A 16,458-nucleotide genomic window follows, 5' to 3' on the forward strand; every position below is an offset into this window, starting at 1 on the left:
CCGTCCTCCTGACCGACCGAGACAGTACCCGATTACACACGCTTGTCCGGCGTAATGGATATTCTCGATTCCCTCTCAGGATCATTATTTCTATTTAAGCGAATGTTACTACGTAAGGAATAAAACACCGATACCACCGTAAAGTCGATTACTTTACTTTCCAATAACGCGGTCCTTCTACGATTTTGCGATCGCAGAAATAAACACAGAATCAAAGAGAATCAAACATTCTGAGAAGCTTTGCAATTTTTAAAAATTATCGCAGATTTTTTTTTTTTTTTTTTACACGGATTTGTGTCGTCACGTGACGTCATCACGACGCGCGTTCGGTCGAAGCGCTCTTCGATTCACGTGCGTCGAACACGAGTACGTCGCGAAGAGACCGTGCGGAACAATCTCGTTCGATTTCGCCGATTCGAGTTGCATCACAAATTTCGAAAAAAGCCGCAGAAAAATAAATAAATAAATAAATAAATAAAAATCGAGCATTTTTTACCACAACAAATCAGGAGGAAAATCATAAAAAAAATAAAAATAAAAAAAAAAAATAAACCTGTGAAATCCTGTACGGACTAATAACAGCATGTTCTGTGTTTCATTCTTCAGACACAACGACTATTTAATATTTAACTATTTAAATATTAAATATAAAATAAAAATTATTTACTGTTTAAATAAAAAGTAACTATTTATTACACAACGCCTAGTCATACTTTTTTTTTTTATATCTGTTTAGAGTTTCATGCAACATTTTTACTACATCCGTACTTCTGCTACAAAAGTGCTGACAAGGGGGAGACTCCTTTAACAAATAAATGTGAAATAAATAACTTTCCTTCTTACAGAAAGCGACATTATATCAATTATTAGAAGTTTTCTTTGACTTAAAAAAAAAAAAAAAAAAAAAAAAAAAAAAAGTTCATTATTAGACTTAAATACTATACAAGTCCCTGTAAATTAGCGGTTACTATAGAAATGATAGTGTATAACAAAATGCATACCTGTGATTTAAAGTACAGCCAGAACTACCATCAGATCTGCTGTTATAGCAAATGAACCATCTTCTGAGCGATCAGATGTCGAAAAGGAGACGAGTCGTACACGGGGGTTCGTGATGATATTCTGAAGCGTCCAAGATCATGACCGCCTTCAATGCCACCCAAGTCTTCACCTGTTCTGGAACACTGCATGCGTCCTGCAGTTCAAAGTTTGATTATAAAAATCCTACTATTCAATGCCTTAACCTGCAATTGTTATCAAATTCTCCATGAATATAGAAACACGCACAAGCCACTCTCTAACATACATAACAGAGGAGTTTAAAAAAAAAACAAAAAAAACAAAACAAAACAACAAAAAAAAAACCATCCAGGACATTATACCGAAATTTGCACTTTATTTCACTCATACAAAATAATAAGAATGTTAAAAGTTTCACATACAGCCTCTGAGCAGCCAAACTTTACACACCTGAAGAAAGAGAGACAGCCACAAAAAAACAAACAAACAAACAAACCAAGTAGGAGGGATTGAGAGAACGTTCCGGCTCGTCTAAGGCCTCGCAAAGGACATTAAAATTATTTAAAAAGATACAAGATCAAGATTTACAGCGCTGAGATATAAATGTGCATCTGGTTGGACAGTCGGTTAGTAAAGGGGACGAGGCTCATGGTTCATGTCTGTTTGTGCAAGTTCAGTTTTTAAATAGAACAACCTCTTTAGATAGCTTTGAGAGTAGCTAAACAGAACAGACAAGGGGAAAGAAGAAGAAGAAGAAGAAAAAAAAAAAAAGATGTGTCTTGTGTATATTAAAATTTTCGAGATCTACGGATTAAATGAAAAAAATTTTGCTTGGTAGGAGTTGTATTTATGGGGAAAAAAAACAAACAAACAAAAACAGCTCTACCGCAAGGTCACTGGCCCAGAGTTAACGTGCAGGCAACTTCCTGACTCATTCCGCCTTCGACAGTACTCAAACACACACACACACACACACACACACACACACACACACGTCACGTTTCCTAATAGCGCGTACGTCCTTCATCTTTCTGTCACGGAAAGATATTTCCCCATGATCAATCTGAGGAGCTTCTAATATCACAAATCCACCTGGACTACCAAACGATGGAAAGGGTTTGTGCTACTTCCTTAAAGTCGCAAAATGGCGGACCGTAGAAAAAGAAGAACGCCAGCCTAAGATGACAAAGAAACAAAAAAAAGAAGAAAAAAAAAGTGCAAAAGACTACAGGGAATACCTACGCTGTGTTTTTAATTAAAAAAATAATAAATAAATCATCTTACGGCCATTTTCCCCAAAAGAGGCTGCGAGCCAAGAATGCAACAATGTTTGTTTTCCTGTTTTGTTTAGTTTTTTTTTTAAAAAATAGCCTAAACCAAGTGTCCTGTTCTTTCTTTTTTTTTTTTTTTTTAATCCGGGCAGTAAAATAAGAATTCTTAAAAAAAGGAAATTAAAACACATAGCTAATATACAACCCATTCCTCTTCTTGCGCTGTGGCTGCAGGCTTGCTAACGCCCCCTTCACCGGTGTCTGGACGTGAAGTGTTTGAAAAGTTCTGTTCAGTTTCCATCGGTTTGCATTCTGCAGCCAAACAAGAACAACTTAAGAAAAAACGAATGTAAAACGGGGACAAGGAGCTAAGAGTCGTAGTCTTCGTCGTCGTCGTGTTCTTCTTTATGCGGCGCCGTGGCGGGAGGAGGCGCGATCATCCCCATGACTGAAGCCTGGGAGCCGAAGGAACCGATGGGCATGGCGAGAGCCGTCTGAGGGGCACTCATGGGCATGGCCATGTACGGAGGAGGCATGTCGGGGCTGGTTTTATACAAGAAAAGACAGGGAAAAAGTTGTTAGAAGTCAAACTTGGCGTTAAATCCGAGCTAACAGCCATCGGCGTTTCTCCGAAATCTACTATCTGACATAAAAGCGAATTGAATTTCATGCAACGGTTTATGTAAAGTGTGCATAAACATTACATAAAGCTCGAACGACAATACTCTATTCCCGCCCACAAATCATCACAAATCTGACAGGAAACAAATTATAGCCATAGATGGTACGTAACATGTACAGGATTTCCAAGAGGTTTTTTTTTTTTTTTTTTTAATTGTGAAAAATTAAATCCCCACCCCTAACTTGTGGAGAATTTTGTGCTTTTTTTTTTTTTTTTTTTGCCGGAAAAATACTTGATTTGGCGAAACTGCACTCGCAAGGAATTGTTTTGCGCGCTCTTTCGCAGTGATTGCAGTTTGTTGAGATGTAAATGAGACCCTCTAGCTGTACATGACGTGTCTTGGCTCGAATCTGCGGAAAACTTTTTAAAAAATTGAAATCTCTTCCCAATATCGCGGAGTTTGCTCGATTTTGCGTTCGTTTCTGCGATCGCAAAATCCTGGAGGGACTGATTAATTCGTATTTCATTATCATTCGAATGTCTCTGCTCTGAGCCACTTCTCTCCCTCTCTCTCTCTCTCTCTCTCTATTTTTACAAACAGACAGCTAGAGAGCAGGTGAGATGAAACTAAATACTATCGCAGTCTTGTTAGAATGGAATGATTTCTTAAGCACTACCTATACATTAATTATAGTGTTTGGGACACTTCCTGACCAAACCACACCCATTTCCTGCATCGCTTCTATCCTGCTGCTCAAGACTGAAGCTATACCATTAAACACAGCAGTGTGTGTGTGTGTGTGTGTGTGTGTGTGTGTGTGTGTGTGTGTGTGCGTGCGTGCACATATATATATATATACCTGTGAAAATGGGAAGCTGCCTGATGGTGTGTGTTGGGCTGAGAGATCTCCTCCTCGTCTCCGTCCGTCTCGCTGTCTTCAGAGTCATCCTGACGAACGAAACAGAAACAGCACGCTGTCAAACGTTCGTGTCTCGGATGGTCGAGCGAGTCACGATACAAAACCGGTGAACGGAAAACGTTCGATCTGAACGTCAAACTCCGAACGCACGCGCCGTTTCAAACGTGTTCCCAGAGGCTCGGGCGAGACGACGTGACTGGGTCTCGTCGGCCCGTCAGTACTCCGCTCGTCGACTCCACTGTTACTGAACTGAAGTTACAATTTGCACTGAACGGACATTCAACAAACATTCAAAAAGGTGCGTGAGGTAAGACTAGTTGTTTGTTTTTTCCAAGATTGGGTCTCTAATAGTTAGGTGGGTTTGACATTTGAGTAATTCCAACATGTACATGAAGCTCCGCCTCGAGGATCAGGTAGAGTAGACGGTCTATAAAATGACTGACAGGAGGCGCATCCAAACACAAACAAGCGTCCCGGATCATGCTTTGTAATATTTAGATGTAATTACGTTTTCTGCCTCGTGAAAGCTCTGGGACTCCAAACAACCACAGTGAGAGCCATTATCTCCAAATGGAAAAACTCGGCACGGTAGTGAACCGTCCAAGAAGTGGCCGACCTTCCAAAATTCCTCCAAGAGCACAGCGATGACTCATCCAGGAAGTCACAAAAGAGCCAAGTACAACATCAGATGACCTACAGGCCTCTCTTATATCAGTAAAGGTTATTGTTCAGGACTCCACTATCAGAAAGACACTGGGAAAAAATGGCACCCATGGAAGAGTGGTGAGGTGAAAACCACCGCTAACCCAGAAGAACATTAAGACTCGTCTGAATTTTGCAGAAACACACCTTGATGATCCTCAAACCTTTTGGGAGAATGTTCTGTGGATTGATGAGTTGAAAGTGGAACTGTTTGGAAGACAGGTGTCCCGTTACATCTGGTGTGAACCAAACAGTGAATTCCACAAAAACATCATACCGACGGTCAAGCATGGTGGTGGTAGTGTGATGATGTAGGGATGCTTTACTGCTTCAGGGTCTGGGCAACTTGCAGTAATTGAGGGAAACATGAATTCTGCTCTCTAGCAGAAAATCCTAAAGGAGAATGTCCGGTCTTCAGTCCGTAAGTTGAAACTCAAGCGCAACTGGATTATGCAACAAGACACCGATTCAAAGCGTAGGAGTAAATCCTAGTCCTAGATGTAAGTGAAAGTCTGATCTCCAGTTATCAGAAATGTTTGGTTGCAGTTATTGCTACTAAAGGTGGCACAACCAGATTTTAACGTTAAGGGGTTAATTAGTTTTTCACACGGGTGATAGGTGTTGGATCAATTTTTTTTTTTTCCTTTAATAAAATAAACAAATACTTAAATAAATAAAACCTGTATTGTGTGTTTACTCGGGTTGCCTTTGTTTCATGTTGTATTTCGTTTGAAGACCTAAAACTATTTAGTACGAGATGTACACAAAAACAGAAGAAATCAGCAAATACTTTTTCACAGCACTGTAGAACCTTTTTTTCCCCCTCGTTCAGACAGCGGCCTTAAGTGAAGTAAAAGATTAACAAAAAAAAAAAAATAAACCAACATAAATTTAGGCTCGGGCAAATATTTCCCCATGTGATCGATTACAATAGAGCACTCACAACCCGAGTTTTAAATCTCCGAGCCAACATCCTGAGTCTGGGACACAGCAAACACGACCGTCACGTTCACACAAACGTGTGTTTACACGGAGCTAAAACATCCTGCACAGTAGAATGTTTGCGAAGGTCTTTTCTCAGAGTCAAGGTGGGTTATTTGCAAAGTAAGAGGCATTTCTTGTCATCCAGTTAACTGAGGTTATCCGTGAGCGAGCTGGATTCACGGGACGCCAGAAGGACCATGATGGGCAAGATGCGTGAATAAAAAAGATGCTCTTCATAAACATCATGACTGCACGTTATAACTTAAAATCAATAGGTAAAACATTTCGGCTTTGTTTAAATCATTTAATCCAATCCGATTTTATTCATTAATCACATAATAAAACATACTTAACCACAGTGCTGTACAACGTAATCAAAGAAAATGACAAGAATTAACATCGATATCAACATTTCACGTAAGCTGTAAAGTCAGATTAGTGACACGTGGAAACAGAGCAATTGTTGGAATCTCGATTTTGAACTCAGATTGCCATGGTCAACTTTCTCAACTATTTCTGTCTGGGATTTACGTCTAGTATAACTGCTTATGATCCATCCGTCCATCCGTATCGCGTATCCTACACTGGGTCGTCAGGGAGCCTGGAGCCTAACCCACGGAACTCGGGGTCCACCCTTGCACAAGGTGCCAACGCATCACAGGACACAACCGCACACGCGTTCACACTACGGGCAATTTCCGAGATGCCGATCAGCCTACGGCGCACGTCTCTGGACTGGCGGAGGAAACCTGGAAACCCCCAGAGCACGGCGAGAACGTGCAAGCTCCGTGCACGCCGGTCGGACGCGGGATTCGAACCCCAAACCGATAAATTATCATGTGAATTCTCATAATATATATGTGCAAATATAAATAAAATATATTTACATTTACGGCATTTGGCACACACCCTTATCCAGAGTGATTTACGTTTATCTTATTTATACAACTGAGCAGTTGAGGGGTTAAGGGCCGTGCCCAAGGGCCCAACAGTGCTAGCTTGGGAGTGCTGGGGCTTGAACTCCTGACCTTCTGATCAGTATATAAAAAATATATTTTATATTATATATATATATATATAGAAAGAAAAATTCATAATCGAACGTTTAAGATCTCACGTCCTTCTCTTAGCCGGTCATAAAATGTCTCCGAACATTCTCCGCTAAATAATATCATTAGACTACAGATTATTAGTACGTACCAAGCGGCACTCTTTTGAGCAAACGGTGCCCTACTTAGGTAGGAGTACATTACACAATACCCTGTGCTGTGAGCATAAACAGTGAACTGAAAGCAAAAGTAATCTTTATTTACGGAACCAATACAGATTAAAGATTAAAGCAAACGTGATTCTTGGCCTGTATGAAGTGCTGTGTAGCGTGAGCGTTACGGTTCCCTCAACTTGAGGCGGTAAAGAAATCGGACCGTCTACAGCGCGTACTTCTCAGGAGAGATATACATGTCATACTGCGTGTGCGTGTGCGCGTGTGTGTAGCGTCACCTCGCCGAGCACTCGTTAACCAGACTCACCTCTTGCTCGGACTCTGTGCCCGACAGCTTCTTGTCTTTGCCTTTGGCTCCTGCTCCTCCGTTCTTGCGTCCTGAGCCAGGCTTCCGGCCTCTGCTCCAAACACACCACATTTCACAATTACTTTACAGATCCGTCGGCTGTTCCGAGGTCACGATTAAAACTCGAGGGGGGCCCGGCATTTGCCGTGTCCGCCCTCAGACTCTGGAAAAGCTCACCCATCTCTCCTATTTCGCGATTCGGACCTCGTCTCGGCGTTTGACCGGCGTCTAGAGAGGGGAACGTCCGACACGCGCTGTACGTCGCAGGGTTTTTGCGTTTTATGCCATTTCATTGCTCGTATCGTTTTTTGTCCGAGCGAGCGGTTTTAAACGTGAGAAGGCGGACACGTACAAACTCGTGGGACCGTGTTTCCTGATCTGCACCGTTACAGGATGTTAAACACGAAGGATTACAGATCAAAAACTCGCCATGTTTAAAGGGAGGCAAGATCAAGATTAACCATCAGTCGCTCTAGTCGTATCTACAGCAAGGCGTGGGGGAAAAAATCCTTCTTGTGGAGGCAATAAAATTCTTGGGGGATTTCTGAAGATAACATTTTATAGAGATTTATACCACAATGGAAATTAAGCAGGCCGTGCAGGATTTCTCAGTTAGTTTTTTGATTGTGGTGGCCAAAAAAAGCTCGATTTTCCTGCAGCTTTTTTTTGTTTGTTTGTTTGTTTGTTTTCCCTCTCCAAAATTTGCGATCCAACTCAGGGAGTATTTATTGCTTTTTTTCTTTCTTCCCCTTTCTTCAAATTACTCGAATTGGCCGAATCGCAAATTGTCTTTCGCGGCGATGTTTGTTGGCAAACGAGACCTTTTAGCTGCACTCACGTTCGAAACACGTGACTCGAAGAGCGTGTGTTGCGATGACGTCACGTGACAAACCTTTTTGAAAAGAAAAGAAAGAAAGAAAAAATAAAAATAAAAAAATCGCAAGCTCCTCCGAATACCGCGGCGTTTGCTTAACGTCGCGTTCACGTCTGCGATCGCGAGATCTCGGAGGTGACCGACTAACGCTCGAATCCGATCTGGTCAGAAGGTCGGCGTTATTTTTCATACACGCCACCGGTCAAAAGTTTGCGGACACTCGACTGAAACGTTTATCATCTTAAAAACCTATTGATCTGAAGGTGTGTGATTAAATGTATGAAATCGGTGTCGCAGACAGAAACATAACCGTGCCGACGTATTCGTTTCTTTCATTAGAAAACTAGCATTTTATTTACGGAAAAAAAAAATGATCTTTATTTAAACGGACGACTCGGAGCGAAATATTCTGAAAAGCAGCCGATAAGCGTCCGGGGTAGGTGGGAACTCCTTTCATACTGTTTAAAAAGCATCTCCGGGAATTCCTCAAGAAATCGGGTGAGAACACGCCAAGGAACACGCCAAAGGGGGGGGTTAAAAAATAAAAACAAAGAATGAGCGTGTCTAAACTTTTGACCGGTCGTGTAAACGCACAGCTCAGAGACTGAGCTCCAACTGTGAAATGAATGACCGGTTAAAATAAAATTGAAAACAACGTAAAACCTACAGTCGTTGTTGTGGTGATGGGGTTGTTTATTTGTTTGGTAGGAAATATTTATGTAACGTTTATGGAAGGAGTTTCGGTTCGAAGCTCTTTGTAATAAGGTAGTAAACGGGAACGTATTCAAGACAGAGGAGTTTGCGCTTTCCGGTGTCTGATATAAGCAGAATAACACACTGTTGTATGAAGAAAATAATGCACTTCGTAGCGGGGTGTGATGCAGCACGACACGCGGTGCCGTGCGGCATCACATACCCGGCGTGGATTACTTTCGCACCTCAGCATGGCGTGTTGAGTGTTTTCCTTACGTACTAGTTTAGTACCAAAATTGTCCTTTAAATCTTGGCCTGATGTCTGCATCGTACTTCGATCTACTCCTTTATACACGTCCTAATGCCTTCACCCTTCACCCAGAGCGCCAGGAAGAGTGTGTGTAACCTGCGTGGGATCCTCTCCGCCCCCTCGGCGTGATTCTCGTCCCCCTCTCCCTGCATGTCCGGGACGGCGGCCACCAGATCCTTCAGGAAGTCAAACTGCTGCTCCAGTTCGATGCACTGTTTCCTACAGAAATAAAACACACACACACACACACACACACACACACACACACACACACACACTTCAAGTCAAGCACAATAATCCGGAGAACTATTAGTAGTTTTTACGAGTTGATGCTGGGTACTTACAAATGTGACGTCGTCATGGTTTTGGCGTTGCGGGACTGGGTAACGTGGCACGCTTTCGTCAGAAGAGACTCCAGGAAGAGTTCCAGTGCCCGCGCTCATACAAGAGTCAAGGGCGTGACCAGCACATCGGTAAACCAGACGTTATGTTACGTACACAGATTCCTCCTCCAGACTGGTATTTCATCATAGCTAATAATAATTCAGCACGTTTTCTTCTATTTAAAGGGCACGCATTAGGGCCACGTCATCACTGTTTCTCCAGGGTAAGGGAACCTAATGGGAGTGTTATCGTGCGTTATCGACAGAGTAGGGGCACTTCCGCTGCAATCCAACAGGAGGAAGAAAGCATTAAACGTTATACATCAACGCTAGACTCTCGCCTCGATATTTGTTGCTTAACTTAAGGTGAAAAAGCAGTGAATCCAGCAGGAGAAATAATAGAGAGATGATTAAAAAAAATAAAAGAATTTACAAAAGGGCATTTCCCAATGCAAACCGCAAGGATACAGATTATGACAGGAACTGCAGCAGCTACTTTGCCTATTTCTTCATCTGTCTGCATGATCTTCTTAATCCTTGCCTAAAGGACAAGCACGCACGCGCACACACACACAGACAGACAGACAGAGAGACACACACACACAGACAGAGAGAGAGAGAGAGAGAGAGAGACACACACAGACAGAGAGAGACACACAGACAGAGAGAGAGAGAGAGAGAGAGAGAGAGAGACACACACAGACAGAGAGAGAGAGAGAGAGAGATAGAGACACAGAGAGAGAGAGAGACACACAGACAGAGAGAGAGACACACAGACAGAGAGAGAGACACACAGACAGAGAGAGAGACACACACAGACAGAGTTAGAGACAGAGAGACACACACACACGAGAGAGACACACACAGAGAGACAGACACACACACATACACAGAAACAAAGAGAGAGACACACAGACAGACACACACACACAGAGAGAGACACAAACAGAGTTAGAGAAAGAGAGACACACAGACAGTTAGAGAGAGAAAGACACAGGGAGTTAGAGAGAGACACAAAGACAGAGTTAGAGAGAGAGAGAAAGAGAGAGAGAAAGAGAAAGAGAAAGAGAGAGACACACAGACAGAGTTAGAGAGAGAGACACAGACAGAGTTAGAGAGAGAGAGAGAGAGAGAGAGAGAGAGAGACAGACAGAGAGAGATGGGTAGGTAGGTAACCTGATTGCAGTGAAGTTTCATAAGCAAGGCTGTAATTTGGAAAACTACTAAACCCCAGATCCAATTATGGCATAGTCATAACTTTACATTTAAATATCTTTTCTATCCACACACACACTATATATATATATATATATATATATATATATATATATATATATATATATATATATATAAAAGTTAGTATATTTAGGGGTCCAAGCGCCATAGTGAACTCAGACATATTAAACATGCTGATAGATAGCTAAAAAAAATATTTCACCATTTTAAAAAGAATAAATATATAAATAAATCCACACTCAGGTGGTCCATGGGATTTATTTGACTTTTTACAAAAAAAGACAAAAAATAATAATGAATGTGAATAGGAGAACCCCCTGCTCTGGGGCTTCAGTAAACAACCTACATATTATTGTACATATTTAAATAGTCTAAATACACCTAATGTTCGAATAGAACAGTTTTAATGCAGTAAAGGGGGAGTTCAAAATATTAGTGTCTTCGTTTGAGGAAAACACTAAACAGAAAATGCTTCTAGTACATCAGTCATGTTTGTATATTAATGCACTATTAACTGTAATAATATTTATTTTTAATACACGTTAAGTCTGTCAGTGTGCGTGTGTGTGTTTTAAACTCGCTAACTCCGCTTCCTAGCTAACAGGCTAAGCCTTCCTACTAACTCAGTTTCTAAAACTAACCACATTTGTTTAACCAAATACTAAAAATAAATAATAATTTAAAAAAAAAAAAAAACACTACTACATACCATGTCTATTTTTATTCTCAGCTAATCACTGTAAAGTAAAACAAAAGGAGACCGTTAGCTATCGAAAGTGTGGCTGAAGCAGCCAGTTAGCATCGGCCTTGCCAGGCTCATTTGCATTAGTTTGCTAAACTGACGTCAAACAGCCATGTTGGATTAGAGACGGACAGTGGGATATTAGTGGCAGTATCTGGAGTGGAATAAAGTGACAGATTAGAATAATATACCGAGTGGAAACTAGAAAAATGGACGTTAGTTCGCTGATCTGAGAAGCTAGCTGTCACGTCCTGTGCGCTAACTAAAGCTAACCAACTTACCGGAGGAAATCTGGCGTTGTATTTCTTCTTCTTGCTTGGCATGTTAAAATTATTTTTCTAATCCGAGATCGATGGGTTTTTATTATTATTATGATTGATTTTTTAAATCCCTTTAATCGCTCTTCTTCTCGCAGCTGTATTCACGCCACTGTTTTGATCTGCGGCTTCTTTTCTCTTCCAGCCGGATTCACTAGCTCCGCTCGGGCCGCGTCCCAATACACTCATCCATCCACTCACTTGTGAGAGAACTCCTTCTGATATACACGTAATGACGCACTAGTTAGGCGCCCTAGTTAGGAAACAAGTATGCGAATCTAGACGCCGCCCACCCAACTCAGTTTTCCAGTGATTTGGTAGCAAGCGGTGGTGGGATTATAGTGTTGTGTTTATTTGTTTGTTTTGTTTGTTTGTTTGATTGAGATCGGTGTAAACTATTAAGCGGTCTGAAATTCGTTCGCTTGTGTAAGTTTACTTGGGTTATTTTTTTTGTAATGCAGGTTTGTTTGTAGCGTGAAATAAAGTTGGGTATTGGAACTGTAGCCGTTAGCACTTAGCGTAGTCAAGGCGATAAATGCAAATAATATAAGCGGTTATTAATGATAAAGGTCTCTTTTTTTAAGTATATCAAGAAGGAAAAGATGGACTGGGTAGAAATGAGTTGTTTGTTGGTAAAATGTTTATGGTTAAAGTGGATAAACATAGAAACGCAGTTTTATTAGCCGGATGCTAACGTCTAAAGTCCAATTTGAGTTTTTCTGTTTAAACGTTTTCTTTTTGTGTTGCAGGTCCGATTAAAACAGGACAACTTTATCTTTAGCAAGAAACCAATCCGCAGTAGTATATAGTATAGCATTTGCAACATGTAGTTAATCAGATTTAAAAAAAAAAAAAAAAACAACAACAACAAAAAAAAAAACATTATTGGCTGGACTAAGGGTGCATCGATACTGATATCAGGCAGGTATTGTTCAGTATCGTAATAATTTTCTCATACACCGATATTAACATGATACTATCACTACGTTTACATGGACAGCAGTAGTCTAAATTATTGACCATATTATTCTAATAAGACAATATAATATTCTGATTAAGGTGTTTAAATGAGTCGCTTTTAGAATATTCCTTTCATGTTCCTGTTTGTTATAGAACGATTAACGGCACACGTCATTACATCCCCACGCCACGCCGTCCGACATCCAGAATTTCACGTATCGACATTCGTCTTCGTTAGGTGGTACCGTATACAGTTTTGGATGTTTAATTTTTAATTTTACGAACGCCTCAAGTGCGGTTAATTATTTGTCGTGCTATACGTGCAGATAGACGACTGCTTGAAGCCGTGGGCTGCGTCCCAAACCACATACTTACCTACAACATAGTAGCCAAAGTACGTGTACTTCTCCTACTATATAGTAGGTAAGTACGCGGTTTCGGACGTAGCCGTGCTCTCTTGTTTGCCGTCAAACGGTTGAGCGCTCCCGTGTGTGTACGTGTCCTGTCGCAAAATGCGGTGAAAACTCCCACACGATGTTAGTAGCGTGATTAAGGTGTGTACACGTCTATAATGCACGTCGATAATGCGAGTAAAAGAGGAATACTCCACACGTCTTAATTCCGATTTGTGTTTACTTCGAGTGTGACTTTAATCGGATTAAGGTCATCAATAATCTCTGTTTACATGCTAGTTTCTTAATCAGAGTATCGTCTTAATCGGGTTAATATCCGATTATCGTCGTCCGTGTAAACGGACCGTATGATGGTCTACGTTGCCAGGCAAAGTCAACAGACGACGCGAGATGACCGCGTTCTGGACGCATTTCAAGATTTATTTTCAAATCAAATCAGAAGTGAAGCGTGTTTTGAGAAAAATATCAAGAGGACGTCTTACAGCATGTTCCTGCAATACAAGTAGCTTTAATAGAGTCTTGACCTGACAGCATTGTCAGTAAAAATGAGCACGAGGTGTAATGAGAGTGTTCAGAGAAACTGTTCTATGTGAGAGCAGTTCAGTTCGGCGAGCACTGAGACACGTGCGCTTGCTTTTCTCATCAATGGTACCTTTTTAAAGCGTTTTCACACCTAGATCGTTCGGAGCGTTGGTTTCAGATCCTGGTGCTTGTTCCTCATTCGGTTCGTTTCGACATACATGAACAAGGCAGTCGCGCTGGGATCCACGCAGAATCGATCGGGCCGAGACCACCTCGTTCGCGTGGCACGTGGTGAGAAAGCAGTCCGACCCGACGGACCAAGGAAGCGACCTGTATAGCAGTGCGGGATGGGAACTGCGTTACGTAAAAAGCGTGTTTGTTTTGATAATCTGTACGAAATTTCACGAACGCAAAGTCAAGCATACGCCGTAATATTCTGCGGCTCTTGCGATTTTTCAAAATCACCGCAGATTTGAGCCAAGACCATGTGACCTCGTCACAAGTCCTCTTCGAGTCACGTGTCGAACACGAGTGCAGTCAAAAGGTTTCATTTTCTGATAAACATCACAGTGAAAGAGCACGCAAAATAATTTCGCACGATTGTGATTTCAAGCAGTTTACCGCAAAAAAAAAAGAACAAAAAAAACACAAATTTTTAAAAAAGCCGCCGCAAAAATCGAGTTTTTTTTTAGCTGCGACAATCACAAAAAACCTCCTTTTCCTTCAAGGTGAAACTAATGGTACCTTGTTCCAGGGGCGTTATCTTGGTATCAATGCATCCCTAGGCTCTAGCTTTGTTTGTAAGGAAAAGAAAGCCTAAGGTGATTCCTGTAGTGTTTGTCGTTCACAGGATTACACACCGCATTATCCACCGAGTCGCATTCGGAACAGAAGATGGAGGAAGAAGACGACCACCCCGAAGCTCTTTCAGCGGAGGATTACGCTGCCGAGGCGATGGCGGCCGATCTGGATCCTTGGATCGTATTCGACGCCCGCAAAACTCCCAGAGCCGAGTTCCCAAGTTGGCTCGAGTCCAATCGTCCCTCGTTGGTGAGCCGCTTCGGGGACGACGTCTCGGGGCCTGTAGGGTGGATCGCCGTGTACGGCACCAGCCACTGCCCGAGCAAAGGCGACGTCTCGGGCTTGCAGGAGAGCTGGGAAAGACTTCGCTCCAGCGGCCGAGCCATCACTTTCCAGACCATTAAAGAGATCGCACTGAACCACAACGTGCTCACGGGGAAATGGCTGATGCACTTGGACACGGGTTTCAAAGTGGACCACGCGTGGGAGTGCGTCGCGAGAGCCATCCTGGACGGGAAGATCTCCGTGGCCAAAGTGAGTCCACGCGACCCCAACTCGGACGGCAAGCACGTCATTTGCGTCTACAACCAGAACTTCGCTGACGAGGAGCAGGTGATGCAGCTGGACGCGGCCATCAGGGCGACGGGCATCAAGTGTCCTCTGTCTTACAAGCCAGACGTCTACACGTACCTCGGGATTTACAGGAATAACCGCTGGAAGCTGTGTCCCACGATTTACGAGAGCAAGTTCGATCTGGAGTGCGTGCCTCGCCGCTCACACATCACCAACAAAGTCACCAACTTGGAGGTCACATAGGCGGAAGATCAAAACTCCAGCATTGTGGACTGTCCTGAGAATACCGAAGAGAGCGTTTGTTTTTGTTTGTTTGTTTGTTTGTTTGTTGTTTAACGACCTGTTCAAGTTAATCTTCTCTCGTTCACCTAAAATTGTTCTCTTAACTTTTCTTACCAATCTGTTGTTTTTGTTTGTTTTGTTTTTTTCTCGAGACTTTTGTCTGAAGTCAGTTTTAAAGAGATCGTACCTAATTTACAAGCAACTTCATCATCTCTGGTTTGCCACAATGCTAATTAAAACTTTAATAATTTGTGTTTAATTATTAAGGAGCAAAAAGATAGCACCCCTCGTGCTTAATAAACATATGTGACAAACATTTTCTTTGTAGAACTCTTTCTACGTGAAGATACTTTCCAAACGAGGCAGGCAGACACAACCACAGGGATACCGACACGAATCTGCAACCGACCGAATCGTACAGTTCCAGGTCCGACTCCGACTCGAGCCAGAAGTCAAGGGGGTAGTCTGCGTTTCAGGCTGGATAAACGAGTTTAATGTGGGGTTAGGCTTATAGGTGGAGTCGGATCAGATCCAGCTCCACATCTTGGACCCGGGCTGTCTGATCTTATCCTGAAAGGGCCGGTGCGAGTGCAGGTTTGTATTCCAATCAAGCCGGAGCCACACCCGATTCCACTTTCGATACTCGGGTGCGCCTCCGGCTTGATCGGAATACAAACCTGTACTCACACCGGCCATTTTCCGGATATAATACAGTTCCTGCGTGAATGCGAGTGGAAGGAAAGATTGCACCCATGTTGAGGCGGCAGTGGAAAAGCAAGCTCAGTAAAGTAAAGCGAGGCGTACCATGGGTTGGATTTCAGTTCCTCCGGGATTTAGCGTAGAGTAGGAGGAGCTTGCAATTTTTCAAAAATGACCGCAGATTTTCCACAGATTTGTGGGCCAAGACGCATCGTGATGTCATCAAAACGCACCATGTGGCATCATCACGACACGCGTTCAGCCAAAGCGCTCTTCGATTCACGAGTACAGCGAAAAAGGTCTAATTTCTCAACAGTACCGGTGAAAGCCCACGCAAAACTATTTGGTGCAATTGTGATGTCGCAGACACAAAATAAAAAAAAAACTCCGCAAGCTACACCGCAAATTTTGAAGAAGGAAAAAAAGCCGCAGTAAAATCAAGCATTTTAGATAGCAACAATCACAACAACAATTAAAACAAAAAAAAAAAACATGTCCTGTACAGACTGGTTTTTTTTTTTTTTTTTTTTTTTTTTGCACACCTCAGCAAACAAGACCTAACGGTT

At 42.2% G+C, this 16,458-nt stretch overlaps 2 protein-coding genes across 6 annotated transcripts; one reads left to right on the forward strand and one right to left on the reverse strand.

Annotated features, from left to right (window-relative positions):
* Positions 1–1,376: 1,376 nt before the first annotated feature.
* Positions 1,377–11,744, reverse strand: drap1 (DR1-associated protein 1 (negative cofactor 2 alpha)). Its single transcript, XM_053619654.1, has 7 exons — positions 11,607–11,744; positions 9,816–9,888; positions 9,309–9,402; positions 9,061–9,183; positions 7,049–7,139; positions 3,774–3,862; positions 1,377–2,834 (listed from the first exon to the last, which is right to left on the reverse strand). The coding sequence occupies exons 1-7, from the start codon at positions 11,646–11,648 to the stop codon at positions 2,660–2,662; spliced, it is 687 nt and encodes a 228-aa protein (XP_053475629.1). The 5' UTR covers positions 11,649–11,744; the 3' UTR covers positions 1,377–2,659.
* Positions 11,446–16,344, forward strand: c29h11orf68 (chromosome 29 C11orf68 homolog). 5 transcript variants are annotated; one of them, XM_053619652.1, is made up of 3 exons: positions 11,446–11,644; positions 11,788–11,845; positions 14,388–16,344. In XM_053619652.1, the coding sequence occupies exon 3, from the start codon at positions 14,432–14,434 to the stop codon at positions 15,152–15,154; it is 723 nt and encodes a 240-aa protein (XP_053475627.1). In that variant the 5' UTR covers positions 11,446–11,644; positions 11,788–11,845; positions 14,388–14,431; the 3' UTR covers positions 15,155–16,344. The 5 variants fall into 5 exon arrangements, with proteins under 5 accessions (XP_053475627.1, XP_053475628.1, XP_053475626.1 ...); XM_053619651.1 differs by lacking the exons at positions 11,446–11,644; positions 11,788–11,845 and adding exons at positions 11,855–12,068; positions 12,392–12,567; XM_053619653.1 differs by lacking the exon at positions 11,788–11,845.
* The last annotated feature ends 114 nt before the right edge of the window (positions 16,345–16,458 follow it).

This window comes from Ictalurus furcatus, chromosome 29 (assembly GCF_023375685.1).
Source record: "Ictalurus furcatus strain D&B chromosome 29, Billie_1.0, whole genome shotgun sequence".
Classification (NCBI taxonomy): domain Eukaryota; kingdom Metazoa; phylum Chordata; class Actinopteri; order Siluriformes; family Ictaluridae; genus Ictalurus; species Ictalurus furcatus.